Source organism: Phaenicophaeus curvirostris, chromosome 1 (genome assembly GCF_032191515.1).
Source record: "Phaenicophaeus curvirostris isolate KB17595 chromosome 1, BPBGC_Pcur_1.0, whole genome shotgun sequence".
Lineage (NCBI taxonomy): Eukaryota > Metazoa > Chordata > Aves > Cuculiformes > Cuculidae > Phaenicophaeus > Phaenicophaeus curvirostris.
This window is the reverse complement of record NC_091392.1, coordinates 114,591,266-114,611,432: the sequence shown is the minus strand read 5'-3', so window position 1 is coordinate 114,611,432 and position 20,167 is coordinate 114,591,266. Positions and strand designations below refer to the sequence as shown.

The 20,167-nt window shown below is 40.2% G+C and overlaps 1 protein-coding gene across 3 annotated transcripts in view; it reads left to right on the top strand.

Moving 5' to 3' along the window:
- KCNJ6 (potassium inwardly rectifying channel subfamily J member 6) overlaps positions 1 to 20,167 on the top strand; it is a 163,626-nt gene that overhangs the window by 118,808 nt on the left and 24,651 nt on the right. For all 3 annotated transcript variants that reach the window (XM_069871404.1, XM_069871393.1, XM_069871413.1), the window contains one exon: positions 1,054 to 1,974. In XM_069871404.1, coding sequence (XP_069727505.1) covers positions 1,077 to 1,974 — 898 coding nt within the window. In that variant the 5' untranslated portion in view covers positions 1,054 to 1,076. The remainder of the gene's footprint in view (positions 1 to 1,053; positions 1,975 to 20,167) is intronic.

Genomic DNA, 20,167 nt, shown 5'->3' with positions numbered 1-20,167 from the left:
GAAGGTAGAAAATTAGGAGTTCAAAACCTCATAATTCCTACAGGAACAGGCCCCACAGTGCAGAAGGAATTCCAGTAAAAGACAACAGTTACTGTGTCCTCAGCTTTATGTAAAACACATTCAATTAAACCACTCTTCTCCCCAGTAAACCTTTTTTTGTCTTGCACATAAGCATAATGAAGCCATTTATCTCAAGAGGCTGGGAAACCAAAAAAAAAGGAAAAAAGGCAGTTACTGTCATCTCTGTTTTTCAAATTCTTATGCAACACTTATGGAGGATGTTTTGTAGGCCCATAACATTACAGAAAAAGACACACTTGAATTGAAGGCCACAGGCATACTGAATTTAAATGAAACCATGTTCTGAAGTGCTGCATGTTTTACACTACTGGGAGAAACATATACAATTCCCTGTCTCAGTATCAGTCAGACATTGATTTTCTATGGAAATGTGCTTGAATTGCTCTTAATACATATTGCACTGTAGCCTACCTTTCCTTCAATAAGAGTAGGACTGGTTCTTTCTAAAAACTGTTGGGTTTTTTTAATTCCTTATACTTATTTAATACTCTCCCCATAGCAAGGCAATTGATAGAAAAAATAGCTCAACAATTGCTCGTTTTCTCTGCTCATCTTGATGACTGAAAGCCCCAAGCAAATCCATTTCCTCATTTATATCTACTATCTCCCAGAAGATCTTTTTAGGTGCATAAGAAATCTCATTTATGAAACTCTAAAGGGAGGGTGGGGGGAAGAAAGATCTTCTTAAACATGTCTTATAGAACTTAAATACGGGTGTAGCTAGGATGATCTGATAGATATGAAACAAGAGTTTTCTTCAAAGTATTTCTATTTAGCAATAAATTGAGAATGCTTGGCACTATTTGATTTTTGTGTTGTGTGTCTAATAGGTGAGCAAAGAACAAGCATGATATTTTATTGATTAGCAGCAATTTTGTGCCATTAATACAGGAAGAAGTTGTGTGTTGACTTAGAGAGATAATAAGAAAAATAATGCTTGCCTTTTTCTTGTTTGTTTGTTTTTAATGGCAGCTAACGTACTGGAAGAAGACTCAATGGAGCAGGACATAGAGAGCCCTGTCACAATTCATCAGCCAAAGTTGCCTAAACAAGCTAGAGAGGATCTGCCAAAAAACATAAACAAAGAATGTGCCAAAAGAAAAATCCAGAGATATGTTAGGAAAGATGGGAAATGCAACGTCCACCATGGAAATGTCAGAGAGACTTACCGTTACTTGACTGACATCTTCACTACCTTAGTCGATCTCAAGTGGAGGTTCAACCTGTTGATTTTTGTCATGGTTTACACTGTGACCTGGCTCTTCTTTGGAATGATATGGTGGCTAATTGCCTACATGCGAGGAGACATGGATCATATAGGGGACAGCACATGGACCCCATGTGTCAGCAACCTCAATGGGTTTGTCTCAGCATTTTTATTCTCAATCGAGACAGAAACCACCATTGGGTATGGTTACCGGGTCATCACGGACAAGTGTCCCGAGGGAATTATTCTGCTTTTAGTGCAGTCTGTTTTAGGTTCTATCGTCAATGCTTTCATGGTTGGCTGCATGTTTGTGAAAATATCCCAACCCAAGAAGAGGGCCGAAACCTTGGTTTTTTCTACAAACGCAGTAATTTCCATGCGGGATGGAAAGCTGTGTCTGATGTTCCGAGTAGGAGACCTTAGAAACTCACACATTGTAGAGGCATCAATACGAGCCAAGTTGATCAAATCCAAACAGACAAAGGAGGGGGAATTTATACCACTCAACCAGACAGATATCAACGTAGGTTATTACACAGGGGATGATCGTCTCTTTTTGGTTTCACCACTGATCATCAGCCATGAAATTAACCAACAGAGTCCTTTCTGGGAGATTTCCAAAGCCCAGTTGCCCAAAGAGGAGCTAGAAATTGTTGTAATCCTAGAAGGAATGGTGGAGGCAACAGGTAACATTTCTTATACTTTGTATAAGGTAAACGCTTTAATATTAGAAAGGAAAACCAGTGGGTTTGCTACACTTTGAAGGAATCATTTCAATAGTCGTTGAATTTGAAAAAGTCATCAGTTATCTGGTTAGCTTCAAAATTAAAAGCATGCCCAGTTTAATTGTCTGTTCCATCTTGCCTAGTGGAATTAGTGTTGTTTCTGCTCTGTTTGAAAAATGGGATAGCATTTCTCATTTTCTAAATTTTTCACAGCATGTCACCAAGTTATGTGTCGTTCTATTGAAGAAGCAACTCAACCACTAGGACCTTGTGGATAAAATTATTTAGAAAAAAAGTTATTCAATAGAAAACTCTGTTTATGATTAACGTGGAAGCACCATAGTTCCTGCTACTTCTAATCACCCATGGGTAACTGCAGAATAACTGCCTGCCACATGAAATTCCTAGTCTATTTGGATCCAATAGGAAGTGATAATTTGTTCAGTTTTCTCTTTTCGCTTGCTTGTGTGCTTGGGGTTTTTTTAAGTTGTAACATGGGGCTTGTTCCACTTTAGTTCACAAAAGATCCATCTAATTTTGTATTTTACCGAGGCCCCCTACACACCGCAGAAGTGTACAGAACACTTAATGCTGATATATATAAATCAAGTATGTTACATCGCCAGAGACTCGCTGGGACGTTTGGTCATTACCTACAATTATACAGCAGAACATCAGATATCACTTGACACAGAAAAAATAGTGCCCAGGATTCACAGCGAACAGACTAGTAATGTTCTTCTTTGCATTAGTGCCAGAACAGTAGGAGGATGCTTTCTCTAAAACTGTTGTACCTCCTGCAGTCAGGGTTCTGGTATAATTGTTTTAGTAACTGGAGGTATTTTTTTCCTGTTAATGACAGCATCAGTCTCTGAAGTGAGTGAATATAATAAATACAAGAGAATGGTGATTAGAAAATGAAGAAAAGATATGCTTGTGGAAGAGGAAACACTGAGTATAGAAACAGAAGAACTGAATTTGCTGGTTTACTCCATGACTGTAGCAAACCTAGGAAAGTTTGAGGATGTGGATTACATATCTCTAACAGAGATACAACCTTTCTAACCCTGACTCATGTTTTGCAACTGGAGCCAGGAAATAAAGAGCAGTCTCTTACTAGAACGTGTGTGTGTGTGTGTGTGTGTGTGTGTGTGTGTGTGTTTCACACATCTATTATGTGGTGCCAGAAGAAAACTGCATTTGTCACCATGTAATAAATGTGTGAGACAAAAATGGAGCAAAAAAATTTTGAAAGGAACTTGGCAGAGAATTTGAAGTGGTAAATGCAAGCCTTCCAGATTTTCCAGGAAGTAGGTGGTACTGAAAAGAAATCAAGATGAAATGTTTGGTGTTTCTGATACATATAGTAGGCACAGAGGTTTCAAACATCTGCATCACCTTTGGGTGAGACAATGAGGAAATTGCTGTTTGTTAGCTGAAACCATTTCAAAATTTCTGAATTGCAACTAAATGAATGTGACATCTCAAAGAGTGGTGGATATTTTCAAGTTTACTGAACAGCATGTTTTCCAGAAAAATTATTGGCAAGTAGTAGAAGTATAAAAAAAATCTCACCAATAATACCCGTAAGATCTAAAGACAGTATACTTCTGCAGTGCATCAAATGTAGTTTGTTGTCCTAAGCCTTGTCACTCTTCATTGTCTAACCTTCCCTCCCCTACCTCATCCTCACCTCTGCACGCTCACACAGCTCTCTAGGCTCTGCTTTGCTGCTTTGATACTGATCGCACCTTCCACCCAGCCATTATCAGCCTTCAACAAAGGGGGCTACCTCTCAGGCTGCTCGGACTGGCAAAGTCTAAGTTAAAGTGCTGGAAGAGTCCATATTAACAAAGAGACTGGATGCAGTGGTTTGGAAAACAGTTGAAGCCATCCAGAATTCAGGTGTTACCCTGGCACTGCCTAGGTATCTACCTTCATCATTTTAAGCTGCTCTATTTTGTTTTGTTTGGGTTGGCTCTCTAGCATGCACCTGCATGAGATGTGAGGTATTGAATAATGACACTTCACTGTGTCATCAGAAAGATTAATGTTGTAATTACCAGCACAATTTCTAAAACACATTCGTACAGAAGCAGTCACTTGTTCTGTGCTTTGCCCACATGTATTGGGTTATTGTTGTTAAAGGTGCAACCAGGCTAACTTTCTACCTAAACTACACTTTTTCCCATTTTTAGTTTACAAATATTTTCCAGTTGCATCCCAGCAAACACTGAAAGAAAATTTAGAGCAGCAAAAGAAGTTGCTTATAGCAGCAATCCCCAGCTTTGTAGAGACAGAAATGAACTACCCATCATACCTACCAACATTGGTCAGTCATGGGATGCAAAACATTAAAGTTGATGCTAAGAAGCTATGACCTCAGCTATAAACCCAAGTTTGACCAGTGAAAAAAATTCTTTCTCTCTTTTCAGAGCTTCCCCTCTCTGACAACATTTGTACCTTTAGTGAGAAGAAACACAGTGGAAAGGGCTCAGTATAAACATCTGCTATTATTTTTATTAATTATTGTTATTATTCCATTTGAAGATTTACTGAGCAAATGATATTATTTTATACATTTTACAGCCTAGGAAGTATGACTACACCTTGACTATTCAAATTTATTCTACCATGAAGATTACTTTGAGGGCAGAATTTTCAACAAGACACTTTCAACAAGATTGAAGTTAATCTCACTACTTCATACAGCATCAGTAAAAACTCAAAGCAAGACTGTTTTTTTGAAAAGTTTGTTATGGATCCTTCCAGTATGCAATTTTCCTTATTTATTTACAATGACATTCAAAACCAGCCATTTGGGTTCAAAGGATAAATCTCTTGCTAAGACTTACTTCTATGGTTTTCCTGATACTGATGCACAAGTGTCAAAAAAACCCAGTCATGGGTGAGTGTTCGCAGTCTTCTTCTATAGTGCTCACAGCTGACATAATATTGCAGCCCCCACCACAGAGGATTGATGGCTCAGCTGAAGATGCAGCACCTCACACTTCTTGTTCTGGAGGCTCATGCTGTTGTTCCTCATGGGTCAGCTCTGCACAACCCTAAGGAGTATGTTATGCTGCCATGAAGCAGCCAGCGAGCTTTCAGAAACAGGGGGCAAAAGTCCAACAACTCAGCACCACATCTGAAGGACATATCTGTTATTTCCACTCTTTGCAGACCCCATTCCATTTCTCACTATGCTAACAGCAAGCAAGATGCAAAGATTGATACTAACTCTGTAAAAACTAAAGCAACATCCACAATTAAGATTTTTTTATGATAACTTAATAGTCTCTTCCTAACAATAGGGTTGAGATTTTTAAGGCTTTTTCACCTAATGAAATCTGTTTTAAGGGAGGTCTTATCATCATAAGCAAACTAGTCATCTTAAAAAATTATGCAAGACTTCCAAATGTATAATTCTGATACAGGAAATAAACCAAGATCAAGAAAAGGAAAGTCTTTTAAAATTGAGGGGTGAAGTGGGAAGGTGAGGTATGTTACAATAGCTAAAGAAACTGAGAGAGAGAGAGAGAAAGAAACTAAGAAACTCAGGGAGAGGGATGTACAGAAAAAGGAGAGAGAGTAGTATCCTGAATAGCCAACAGCCTTATTGATAATGCAGTTCCTGAATCATAAGCAGCCTGGTTCAAAGCCCTCCTCTAAATCTGCATTAATTTACAGAAAACAACATTTCCTATCACAGGAAAGGAATATGAAGGATTTCAAACTACTTAAGCCAGCAAGACCCTCAGACTTTGTGAAGTACTGGCCAGCAGGGTGCACTAGATGACACTCTGGCAATTCCCTCTGCCTAAAAATAAAAACAAGATAATTGAAGCAGTACCGAGGAAAGAAAATTATCTACATATTTATAACTGTCAGAAAATAAGCAACAAAGCTAGACATATAACTTTAGGCTCATATGGATAATTTTACAAATAAACTTGTAATAGTGTGCATTGATAGTTCTAGTATAAGGGCAGCTTGAGACCAGTATTTGCAGAATGGTTTATGGATACGTAAACAAACACTCTTGCCAGCAGAGGAAAATATGTGTGAAAAAAACCCCAAATGTTCACATTGGTGGTTATTTATGGTTAGCAAATGATGCTATCAACCAGGCAAACATTGTATAGAGCTGTTCCCACTTTTCACTACAGCCCTATTGACTGACTGATTTTTTGTCTTTTTTTATTTCTCCCAGGTGAATTGCCATATTTACCCCTTATCTCTGCCCAATCCCAACAAATGTCTCCCTTTGATATATATGTTAGGAGTTCCAACCTTTCAAAACATCTCAGCAGACTTTGCTTCCTCCAAATATGCATTACTCGGGTTACAGTTTTTCACAACAATTTTTACTGCTCTTCAAAGAGATGTTTATGCTCTCAGACTGCTTTTTAAAGGGATGTAAATGAAAGGAAGAAAAGAACTAGGATTCCTCTCACACAAGTGTTTCTGCAAGGCAATTTGTGAAAGTAGATTTGATTGTTGTGCTCCTGGATGTGACCAAGTATATTGACTAAAACACAGTTTAAGCAGGATTAAGAATAAATGGCTTCCTCTTTAAGGTGGAACACCATCATTTCAGGAATGGTCAGAATACAACGGCTCTCCAGTTTTTAGTTTTTCTTTCTTTCTGTTTAAAGATTTTTAACATCTCTTGATACCAGGTACTAGACTTTGACATCTAGGTTAAACTTCTCATATATCCCATTTCCTTAGTGTTTGGCAGCAATCCCTTTCACTTGATATTCCTTGCTCACATTTTCATTCTGTTAATTTCAACAAAAAGCTTCATTGTTACTAATTCTAACACAGAAAATTAAGGATCTTAGCACAAGTAACCACAGTCGTGAGCTGAATTCCAGCAAAGAAAGGCACTCCAATTTCACTATGATATTTCTTTCAGGCAGCTTTCTCTACAGGTGAAAAAGATTAGTCTATTTGGTGAAGGAGGCTATAAGTTTTAAATGAGGCAATTATAATTTCACAATAGTCAAAATAACATGCAAAATGGCAGGAAGTCAGGGAGCAAAGTTCATGAGAACTACGCTGGCTAGCTATGCTGGCTATGTATTCAACCAAAATTTTGGTAAAATCATGTATATCACTGTCATGGAAGACAGGGAGAAAGGATGACACATTTTGTCTAATGACTTTATTCTCTGAACAGTGCTGTACTATACAAACATATTACTGAATGTTTGCTAATAGCCCGTTGTCCATCTTTTGTACCTTTCTCACCAATTAGTTGCTTAGCTCTTTACAGATACAGCTGCTCCCTCACCCCTAAACTTTCAGATAAAATTCTCAGACTCCACCTGTAGTTCATCCCTTAAAAAAATATTCTCTTCTGAACACAAATCAAACTTGTAGAAAAAGAGCTTCATTTTACACATTATGCCCTTGCAAAACATATTAGGTTTCACTGGGCACAGAGAAAGGGCAGTGTCTGGTTCTTTCCCACAGACCTCTGCTGTCAACATTGCTCCTTCCCTAGCACAGTGGCAAGCAGAGAAAGATGCCAAAAATTTTGTCTTTGCCCACCACTCCTTCTCACTCATGAGCCTACACATGCCTTGCAGGGCTCATGATCTCCACAGCCAGAGCCATGACGGGATCACAAAGCTGTGCTTTAACACTGGCCCTGCTGCTGTTGCCCTGGCAAAGGGGGGCAGCAGGAAGATGTCCTGACACCCTCCTCTTTGACCAGCCCGCACCTTGCGAGCCATGACCAGCAAACTCCCCCTAAATCCTTGCAGTGCCAGACACTTAACAAACACCACTGCCTCCAGCGTATCTTCAAGAAACTGTTATCCAGCAGTTTTAGCACAAAAGCCAGGCACCTGCAAAGGTGATACTGATGAATCTTTGGATCTCCAGACACAGCTCACACACATAAGAATGACTGTGTATTATGGGAGGAACCAAGAAAGTAGAGGCTGAGCTGCACTGAGAAGTGCTTGTGTCCCCTGTGCTGACAAAGTCTCCATCACAGAGATCTCCATTTTGCAAAACCAAAGGGATGGTTCTCTGCAAAAGGCACAGCAGCATTATCCAGGTCAAAGGATTCCCCAGGCAGAATTAGCTCACTGAACATTTTTCACCTGCTTACAAAGTGGAGACATGATTTCCGAGCCCTCCTGAGAAGTGCTTCAGGACAGTGAATTGCCTTTTACATTTCTGAGCACTTTTCAAGACAACTATCAACCTGAGCATGCTCAGTTTGTCTGCTTGCTCTTGGAATAGTGTAAAGGAAGGGTCAGCACTAAAACAGATGATTTGCAAAACGAAAAATATGGCCATCATTTTTAATTTTACATTTTAGCTTTGGATCATCTGAGATTGTTACCAGCTTGGAGATAAAGGCTGCTGAGCACCTGCAATAAAATCACAGACACACTGACTTGTGTCAGGGCAGCGTCTTCCCTTGGAATTTTTGCTGAAATGAACTGATTCTTTCATGTTGATTACCTTGTTTACTCATGTTTGATCTCCAAATACGAAGCATACTTAACTAGCCTGCAGTTCAGAACTGTGGCAAATATTTTTGGCAAACTCTGTTCTCACAGATATTTCTAGAAGATCTTTCCACTTCTCCACTTGGTGCTTATTTACTTCCAGCTGTATAGTGTTTCCTTACGTTCTGTCTCACTGAATTGTAATGAGGGGTAAACATGTTACATTACACTCCCTGATAACAGTAATGGCTCTCTTAAATCATAAATATTTACATTGATTTCTAAAGAATGTAAGCAAATAGATTATTCACAAAACTGAACAGAACAGTAACTGTAAAGTCAAAAGTGACCTAAACAATTGAAGAACAAGGAAGCAAAGCTGTTCAGTATACCAGAAATTCAAACTCAGCATTTGACAGATTAAAAAGAACAAGGCTATGGACTGCAATTAACCTCACTGGCTACACAAAGTACATGGAAAAGACAGAGAACTTGCATGTATATGCTTTCTATTCTAGAAAGCCGCTGCCAGCACTAAAAATTCCCATTATGGCAGAGCTTCTGGGATTCCCAAGGCCACTATAAAAAAATCCTTAAGGGGTTCGAGCAGAAACAAATCCCAAAGAATTAGTGGTCTCAGTGCTCTCAATAACGGCATTTCAAGGAAATGCAAGCACAAGTTCACTGGCGTGCTCTGTGTGTTTTTCCCCACCCTGACAATAACAAAGAAACCAAGCTAGAGTTTATCTTTGCAGTCAAAGAGGGTTCAGAAAGCTGCTCACTTGTGTCACTGAAGAGGAGCAAACACCACCACGCTGGTGAGTCTGAGCTTGTAGCCAAGCTGCAGCCTAGGCACTGATTATAGTGTATGCGCATGGACTGCTCATACTGAGCAGCCACACATTTCTCAGCACTCCCACATGCAACTTGTAGCAGCATCGATTTGTGCTGCACACCTGGAGGGAGGCTAGCCTGGTTCATTTTACTAAGTGAGGAGAGCAATCCAGAGCTTCAACCCGAGAATATACTACCATATTCCAATGTGTTATGCTCTCAGCTTAAAAGAGCCAGATTAATTTAAAAAGTCTTGTAATGCTGGGTGCTCAGTAAGTGATGCTGAACAGCTATGGTTTATTATTACAAATCTGATTTTGATTTAAAAAAAAGTTTACTCATGTGACAACCTGTATAACTGCCAAACAACCCACATCTCATTTTTATGATTGTACTGCACTCCTCACTTCTCCAAATCTACTGCGTTAGCAGAAGAGATGGAAAGGGAGGATCTTCCAAAAGTGGTGAGGCAGCCACTGTAACAACAAATGTGAAAGGCACAAAAGGCTCTTGCTCACACATTTTCTCTCCTTCGTTCCCACTGTTCCCAAAAGAATCAGATTAAAAGGAGTCACAATGCTTTCCAAGAATTCTATTTTTTCCTGGGTTTGACAATTTTCATTTATTGGGATTTCTGTGGAATGGAAAAAAACTTTTGTTTAAAATATAGGATTTTAATAAATATAGGTTTGGTGAATTTGAGATATTCCATTCTTACAACTTAGCCAACAAAGAAACTCGATTCAAAGAAATGTGAAAAATGTGAAAAATATTAATATAAAGCAAAAAATTAGAAAGTACCCGAAGTGATTTTTCAATGATTATGAGAAACCTATTTGAGAGTTCTGAGGAATTAGAGAATTTTATTTAGAAAACCATTTCAGAGAGAATATTTGGAGTAACACCAATAATTTCTCTGAAATAAATAGTGGAAAGGGTAACACAAACTCTAGGGTATTTTCTGTCCTTCAAAGGATTTGAGGTTGTAGGTTCCCAGGCTACTTACAACAGTTAAATTTTACAAAGACATGAACTGTACAGATAGCTTCCCCAGACAGAACTGATAAAGGGTTGATCTCACACCCTGAGCACCAGATGAGGACAATGGTGTACAGTTAAGTCAGGGTCAATGCCAACCACTATCCTTGCAAGGAAAGGGAACAGGGCAGCTGAGACTTGTGCTTCAGGACAGTTCACAGCACTGGACAAGGCTAATAGGAGAGCCAAAGCCCCGGGGATTTGTCATTGAATTCATAGCTCTTACTAAACGGAGCTGGAAGAGGCCAGCATGTTCCTGATGTCACCAAACTGACAGTGAGAATAAGAGAAGAAAAAGACAAGATAAGGAAGGAGGCTGGCAAGCACCACTATCTACCTTTGCCCTCAGGTACAGGCTTCCCAGGAAGATGAATGGGCTCAGGTTCACACATGAAATGCACATTTGTGCCCACACTGAATAGACTGGAGTAAAATAAGTAAAAGTCTCCACAAACATGGTTCCCTACTTGTCCTGAATTTTCTCCAGCTCACTGCAGGAACCCTCTTTTTCATTTTCCTACCCCTATACACAATGAAGGAGTTTGAGATGGACATCAATCACTTCTGTGATTGCCTGTTTCTCTCTCCATTGGACAGGCTTTGTATGATTCAAGCTGCCGACACAAAATCCAAATGCAAGCAATTGCTCAAATGTCTTTGTTGTTATTATCACCATCATTGTTGTCATCATCATTGCCACAGTCACCATCATTGCCACAACCCGTAGTCTTGTATCAAGCAAGAGTCAAGACATTTAAGATTTGTCTTTAGGGGAAGCTCTAAAGCACTTTAGGGCTGACAACTTTTATTCCGTATTTCTGACTGACGTAGACTAATATGAAATTAAGAGACAAGGGCTTACCACTAAAGGAGAAAAATCAATCTGACTATAGGAGAGCTGCCAGGCACAACCATAACAAAAAAAAGATATGTCTCAGGCAGTCCAATTAAATTGTGCTGGCACTTTTTTACCCAGCCATTAAGTTTAGGTTTTTTCACCCTTGCATAAGAAGTTTTAGTGTATTACAATTAGATCTCCAGGATGGGAAACCCTCTTTTCCCTTTTAATAATTTCCAGATTCTTTCTCCATTAGTTTCTTTTTACAGTGAGAAGATGACAAATTAGCTACTTTTTCATACAGTAAGTGCAGCAGTGAGTTTCTAACTGCCAATACGGCCGTGATCAATGCCATGGAAAAGAGTAGAATAGTCCAAAGCCAAAGGTTTTGAGTCAGTCAAGGATTCTTGTATGGCCAGAAAAACTGTTTCAAAGGCAGTAGCCACATTTACACAGATGTGGAAGAGATTTAGCTTTCCGGTCCGAGGAAAATATCCTTCTAGCACAACTAAAGGGCACATTCTTTTGGGAAGACAGAGACCAGCAGCTGCTTCACAATACAATTTCCCAGTTTGCCAGCACCTGATTAATCAAGTTTGGTGCTTTATGAGTGATTGATCTGGTCTTATGTTGCATGTCCATCTTACAGCGAGTTTTTCCAGATTTTAAATTTTAGAAATTCAGGCTGTAAGTACCATTACAGTTGCGTGTCAAGATCACAGCAAAGCAGTCACTCACAGTACTTCCCACACAATCTACAGTGAGGGACAGGGCAGGAAGGGGAGCTGACACCAAGACAGAGAGGTTGACATCAGCTCAAGGGAGGCATCACAGCAGCTAGTGTAGAATAAGCACAAGCCCACCTTTCACAACTGCCCTCCACCAACACTTCTTCTGAAGAACAACAACAGATCTGTTCCCCTCCCAAATTTTACAATTTAAATTGCCTTGTTTTTTCTTTCTGTAGTGAAAAAATAATGAAGTAAAGGTCTAGATCCTTTCAAAAGACCAAAAAAAAAATCTTTCAAAATAGACCCTGTACTCATTTTTCAACTTACAGATAATCCAGAAACAGGGAGTTAATCTTTCCTGTCTGTGCTCCAGAACAGCTAATTCTATAACTGTGCTCAAACTCCTCTTTAAGGTTCTCCCCTCAGGGCCTTAATGCAACTACAACAGGGTTTTAAAACCCTGCTAAATTAGTCAAGAGCCAGGGTTTAAGACACAAAACATGAATCTTAACCTTGCTACATCTGCCTTCCTTTATCCTCCAAAGGGATATAAAACACTGTTCAACTATTCAAAAGCCATCAGCAATATAATTCCCATCCAGAAACACCCCCTACCAATGTGTATCGATTTTTTCACATGCAACTTTGAGTCTAATCCAAAGCTTTCCCAGACCTGTGGAGTAGGTCCTCAGTCTCTGGTAGCCTTTGAATTAGGACTCTGAAGGAATAAATTGAGCTGTGCAGTTTCTGTCAGCCCCCTAATGGCCTCAGAGAAGAAGCAATTAAGACTCTAATTAAAAGGCAAATGGAAGATTAGAAGCGGATTAATGTTTATAATCTAGATAAAGTACCATAACTGACACTTTTGTCTATTAAAAGGGGACTTCATGACCTTTGTGGAGACTCCATACCTGTGGGAAGAATGGTAGCATCAGGCAGGGTATGATTCCCTCTGGCACACTGTGCTGCAGCAATCTTGTAGTCATTCTGTTCTCTGCAGCCACTGTTCCTTCTGCATATCGATGGAACAAGCCATTCCACAAAGACAACCTCAATAAACCTTGAATATTTCATCATAAAAATTGTTAGCAGCAAATACAAACACTGCTATATACAAAAATGCTCCACCCATGAAAATACACCTTATTCCATCTCTCTTTCCTATGTACTCAATTCACTGTCTCCTGCCGTACTTTCCACCTGTTATATGTGATTTAGTGTATAATCTGTTACAAAGAAAGGAAACAAGAGCCAAGCTTTGACCAAGTATAGCAGATCTATTACAAATATGTGCTAATGATTTCATTTAAAAAATAACAGAACTAGAGCAGAGAGCTAGAGTCTCTTGTAAAAACACAGAGATCTCAGTGCAGATCCTCTTCATGACAGTCAGATATCCCTCAAAACTCTCTTCATTACACTATGCCAATACCACATCAATTAGACCAGAAGAACACTGAGAGAAAAAAAAATTTAAATACCTCCAGGAGTTCTGCTGGAATTGGTTTCCAGATTAAGTGCTTCTGCCTTCAGAAGCAAGGAGTTTTCTTGAGGATGAAATCCTGTTTATCATACGAGGTCTGGACATCACTGTTCTTGCATCATCATGCTTACAACTTCATCTGTTTTTTTATACTCTCACTTCCTTCTAGGAGGACTCAATAGGTAGACAATCTTAATATTTCAACGTACTTTTCTGGAGAAGCCAACAGCTCAACCTGTGATACTAAAAAGGCAGAAGGCAAGCTTTATTGATGCCTACAGAGCAAGAAAAATAAAATGCACAGAAATCATAGTAATTTCCATCCAGGAACTCATACACTGTCTTCCACCTGAGGACTGTAGAACAGACAGAGCATGATAGGTTAGGGCTGTGAGTCTCCCATTTCCATGTTCTTCATCTAGTGTTGATTTACAGCTTTATGCAATGCTCCACTGTAACATAGAAATCCATGCAGAGAGAACATAAAATCACCACATTTATCTTTTGGTGGCCAAAACAGTAGTGTATGTCTCCAGTGATTCAATATCAGCAGCCAAGCTAAAAGTGAAAACTTATATGCTGATTTGCACCAAGCTGAAAAGGGATTTGTGTGACTGAGGAAGACTGGTAAGAGGAATTCAACAAAGTGGAGAGATAGCTCATGGCACTTAATATTGTCACTTAGTTATAGGTTAGGAGTGATGTCTTTAATTTATTATGGCAGTACTATATCTTATAAATTAGTATGGGTAAAGAATATATATGTGTGTGTGTGTGTGTGTGTGCATGTATATGTAAAAGAACTGGATGAGAATACAAAAAAAAAGTTAAGTCATGGTACCTATCCCTGAAGATGTGACAGATCTGCTCAGCTAAACTAGCTTCTGGTATGAGTTTTTCTTACGCTGTCTCAGAAATTCTTTATGCCAAAACTACCTCAGAGCCCCTGAACTTTGGAAAAATGAAGACAGAGCAAAAAGTAACATCTAAAACCCAAATGTATAAGCATCCAATGCTCTTTGCACTGAATATGAACCACTGCTTTGATTGTGTGATAGAAACAGGAGAGAGATTGTTCATCATATTGGTGCTAAAACACACAATTCACAGGGTGGCTGTTTGTTCACCCCACTATGGTCACGCAAAGGTTCATCCTTTGTAAGCTGAGTGGAGGCAGTTTGGGGAGCTGAACAAGGCAGAATGCAGCAACCCCAACAGGACAATAGAAGCTCAAATTGTCATCCTCTCTGAGGCAAGATTTCTAGGTCTGGTTTGCATCTCAGAAGTCTATTCAACAGATAATGACAGACACTGAGAGTGACAGACCCAGTTTTTTTCTGGATATCTCCTATGCCACACAGCCAGGCACTGCTCTCCCTCCTTACAGCCCAGACCTTCAGCAGCACACTGCATTTTTCTCCAGGCACCTGAAAGGATGTGAGCACATTAAAAAAATGTGCATTGTCCTGCAGGGATGCAGGAGGTATCACACTTGTTGGATCCCGTGAAGGTTCAGACAGTTCTGAGGCAGCTGGGGTCTGCCTTTAGGTAGCACCCTTCAGCCTCCTTTCCCAAAAAAAGGCCAGCACAGGGCTATCACTAGCCACTGGGAGAGCAGTACACTTCAGCTAGCACTGTCCAGGTAAAAACAGCACAATATAGTACTGGATGCCTTCTCTCTGCTATTCCAGCTATGCAGGACTTCGTAAGGAAAAAATGAATTTTAAAAGAATTTAATATTTAATTTGATGATGGACATAATTTAAATGGACAAAATACATAACATACCTGTAGGTTGTTTCAACAAAAGGAGAAGAAAACAGCACTGAGCAGGAACAGGTATACTGGCAGAAGATTAGCATTCAGTGTACAATTGGTGCTGTGAAAGCAAAAAAAAATGCACATTGTCTCATAAATCCATACTGGCATTCATAATAGGTGTTATGATGTCTCTATCATGAAACACTGTAGCATCACACTATAACTAAACGATGAAGTCATGCTGATATAAAGAGGATGTTACAAGCAGGTGGTGTTAATATGCAGCAAGTGTATTTTCCATATATGCCACGTAATTACAGTAAGCTCAGATTAGAAAATCTTGTAAAAGTAATATTTATACTAGAGTAGCACCCTTCTGTTCTCCAGACTAAAATCTTGAACTTTCATTGTCATGAAAGGACCTGGGGGTGTTGATTGACAGACAACTGAACATGAACCAGCAGTGTGCCCAGGTGGCCAAGAAGGCCAATGGCATCTTGGCTTGTATCAGAAACGGTGTGACCAGCAGGTCCAGGAAGGTTATTCTCCCTCTGTACTCGGCACTGGTGAGACCGCTCCTCGAATCCTGTGTTCAGTTCTGGGCCCCTCACCACAAGAAGGATGTTGAGGCTCTGGAGCGAGTCCAGAGAAGGGCAACGAAGCTGGTGAAGGGGCTGGAGAACAGGCCTTATGAGAAGCGGCTGAGAGAGCTGGGGTTGTTTAGCCTGGAGAAGAGGAGGCTAAGGGGAGACCTCATTGCTCTCTACCTGAAAGGAGGTTGTGGAGAGGAGGGTGCTGGCCTCTTGTCCCAGGTGACAGGGGACAGGACAAGAGGGAATGGCCTCAAGCTCCGCCAGGGAAGGTTGAGGCTGGACATCAGCAAAAAATTTTTCACAGAAAGTGTCACTGGGCACTGGAACAGGCTGCCCAAGGAGGTGGTTGAGTCACCTTCCCTGGAGGGGACATGGTTTAGTGATTGATGGGAATGGTTGGACTTAATGATCCAGTGGGTCCTTTCCAACCTATGATTCTATGCATCTGAAGGTCTAATGCTAAAGGGGCAGTGAAAACAGTTGTAGCCTGCCGAGGAAGAAACGTAATTTTCTTTATGAATTTTTAACCACAGATTGCTAAAAAAACACCAAGTTCATAAGATTATAGAAAATACCAGGGAAAGTGTTTGGGCAGAGCCACTCAAATAGAAATGGTCACTCAAGTCCCAGGCAAAGGGTTAAATGAGTAATAGAGTCCTCTAACTGATTTTGTGGATGTGGTATTTACATATGTGGGAAGAAAGGCTAGAAAAGAAGTAGAGGAATTGATTCAAATAATAACACACTTGCTAACACAGAATATTCTGCAGGCTCAGAAGCTTAGTTACACAGCAGTCGGTTGTCATAGTGGCTATAGTTCAGGGTCAAATAGGTCCTCTCCTGCAAACTCAGAGACCAGTGATTGTGCTGAGGAAGGAAAAAGCTGGTTTTCACAATCTGGCATAAAGTATAGTATTTAGAGCACGATTATATTTTGGGTTAATTTTCTACTGGTTTGAAAGTGAACAGGTTTGTTAAGGAGGAGAAAAGGAAATTTCTTTGTGGAGAAGTTTTGTTTACAGCACAATAACATTTTGGTAGTAAAATACAGCAGTTCGAATGGTACTGCAATGGGCTGCTACCCAGAGGGCACTTATTTATATTAAAATGCTGAAACCCTAAGATGAAGCAGTAGCCTGTGTGTGCTAGAACACCCTGAATTCACTGAAATCAACAGAAAGAATCCTATTGCATTGAGTTAGGTCTAACCACATCATCATCAGGACTTAATATATTTGCATAAACACTGCACTGAAATTTTCTTGCAGCCAAAACATAGGATATTACACTAAATCTCTCTCATGCTAAATTTATTAGGTTTTCAGAACAGTTTTTCTGCTTCCTCCCCCCTTTCTCAGGTTAGAGTAATCAAAAGCAAGATCTTTTGAGTAGGAAAAGACAAGGTACAATATGAGCAATACTTCAAGCTTCAATATGAATACTTCAAGGTCTAAATTTGAACTCCCAAATTGTGCACGATGCTCTTTGCTTCCCCATTGGAATAAGATAAGGGGGGGGTGGGATGGAAATGCTCAGATCCAAGCCTTTTGACCTCATCTGACCTTGGGCTGGTTCCACAAAGAGAAATCAGAAACAGGGCAAGTGAGGAAGCCATGCTCCAAAAGCAAGGCATCTTCAGTGGGCAGCAAAGATAGGAGCTGAAGGCCTAAAGCTTCAGAGGTGAAACCCACTTCACAACAAGAACAGACCTTCCAGCATCAGCCCAGTAATGCTGCCTCTGCCCTCCGGTTGATCTCACTGCCCTTGTCTACCTGCTACAGCATCAGCCTTGGGCACTGCTGCATGTCAAGGTGCTGAGCACATACCTTGTGCCAAGGTATGAATTAAGGGGCTGTTTGTACACACCAACACAACAGCCTCTATAAGGCTGCTGGGCTGTTCGAGACTCCCACATAAGCCCAATAAACCTGGAAGGGACAAGTTATCCTTGCTGAAGCAGCACTTTCCTCACCAAAAAAAGGAACAGCAGTGCACAGCCTTGAGCCCTACTCAGGTGGGGCCAACAAGAATGAAACAGACCTTATGACCAGATCAGAAAATAGATCTCCAGGCTGCTGCATGACAGACGAACAGGCAGACACTGGTGTGACCTAGATGAGGGAGAAATTCCCTGTCACCTTACCCTCTGCCTCTTTGTTTCTACTTCTCAAAAAGTGACCACACAGTCCCCTACACTTCAACTGTACAATTCAGTAACTTAGACTCATTTTGCAGGCAATTTGCAAGGATGTAAGCAATTACAGAGAAGGCACATCAAGAGAGAATCAAGCCCTGCATCTAATGCTGGTAATGCATTTAATAATAACAACCCAAATTTCCTGGAAGAGAACATTAAACCTGTTCAAAACACAGTATTTTTTTCCAAATGATAGTATTTCTTCCCTCCTACATCATATCTACCTTAATCATCTGACTCCCACATAACTGGCTCGACTTCAATGACAGTCTCCTCTACTGTTTAAAAGTCATGTTATTTCCACTGCCATCAAAAAGATCTGATTTTCAAGTGAAGTTATTAAGTTTCCAACACAAGGAACAGTGCGTGGGTGCTCCTGAAGTAGACTCTCAGGAATGAAAAAGAGATTCCCCCCCTTCTACCAGAGGATTGGGTCTTCTTTCTCTCTAGGTCCAGAAGACACTTTTATTTATTATGATGTTTTGGCTGCCTCCAAAGACGTGAAGTCCATCTCCCACATTAAGCCCAGCAACCTAATCATTTCTCACCAGAAATAAACAGATCTTTCTTCTGTCCATCCTTCATGATACTGGATGAACAGAAAAGTACTCAGCTATTTTAACTAGCTTATTAAGTCCAATGTCTTCTACCCAGAACATTAAAGACGACGTACAATATATGAACCCAGCTTTCCCTCGGAGGCTCCCAAGGCCATCCGATCTACCTATGTGTAAACCATAGTTCAAGCGAACCTGATCTGTTAGAGGTAAGAGCAATTAGGTCTGATCCACATGGCTGATTCCCACACAGATACTAATTCACTCACACAGGACACAGAAGAAAAATTTTGTAATGCTTCTGAGGAAGTACAATTAAAAAAAAATCTTTTCAATTCTGACCTGCAGCTTTTCACCTCAAGCTTTGTATCTGTGCTGGCAGCACCATAGGCTTTAAACAATTTTACTGAGTTTCAAGTGGTTTAATACAAGCCCACATGTGTAAGGACTTTGTCAAATGACAGTCATTTATTAGTTTTGCAACGTGGATCTGAGCTGAGAGTGGAGAAATTAATCTCAGATCAGTTCTGTGTTTTGTGGGAGTTTCAGCTTCTTTTCCACACAGATTTCTCAGCAGCTGTCAGACCACTGCAGGTCTTCATTTGCTGAATCTAACCTCCCTGAAGGTTCACTTCATTAGCTGCCCTTTCACAAGTTCTTTCAGGTCTGTTCAGTCCCTCTGAATTCAGTAGGATGAGTAAATGGAGGGATGTTCCAGCTGCTACAGTAGAAAGAGTTTATGAAGACTGTATTATGTGGCACTTACACTATTCATGAATTAAATCCTCTAGGTTCATTCTTAAAACACTATTGTTCTTTCAGAACCTGCTAGAATCCCTTAATCAAATTATAGCCTTCATTCAGGTCAGGATTATACCCAGCTGCGTGTCAGTTTGATATACAGGCATCTATCATTCTCTGACAAGGAAAGAATGAGAAAAGAATAGACAAATGGGAAAAGTAAAGAAAGTTTTCTAATCTTCCTTACTGCCCTCCCTTAAAACATACCTGCCATGCAGAGGCCAGATCTACATTCTGCTCAGTTTTACCTGAGCTGATCACCTCAAAAGGCTGAACTGTACAGCTGGAAGCAGGAGTGTTATTGGTACAAGGATCAGAATGTCTCGGGACACAGAAAACATACGCACACCCTTCCTGGACATGTGAAACTTATTCTGCTCTTGTAGCTCACACTGATATGCACAATTCAAAACTTCTCCACCTATTAGTCACATTTTAGGTTGTGTTCTGATGTTGACAGCTTACAGGTATACCCTGAGAGTTATATCTCCATGTTGCCATAAAACACTGAGATGTAGGACTAACATTTTCTGGAATGAAAATATCTTTCTCAAGTTCACTGCGACAAGTTGTGAAGCTGTATTAACATACGAGGCAGAAAGAGCATATTTACTCCTATACCAGCCACTTCTCTACAGCTTCATTTCACCATGACACAGCATTTTGCTCAGCCTGGATGCTATCTGTGCTGCCCTTCAGGGCAGGCCTTCAGGGAGGTGTGCAATATGGGAATGGGTTAGCAGCAGTCTTTGGATTAGCCTAGAAACTTTGTCCCTTCTAGAGTACCAAAGCCTAACACAAAACAAAGAATCAGCCCTCAACCCCACTTGCTTAGATGGTCATGACCC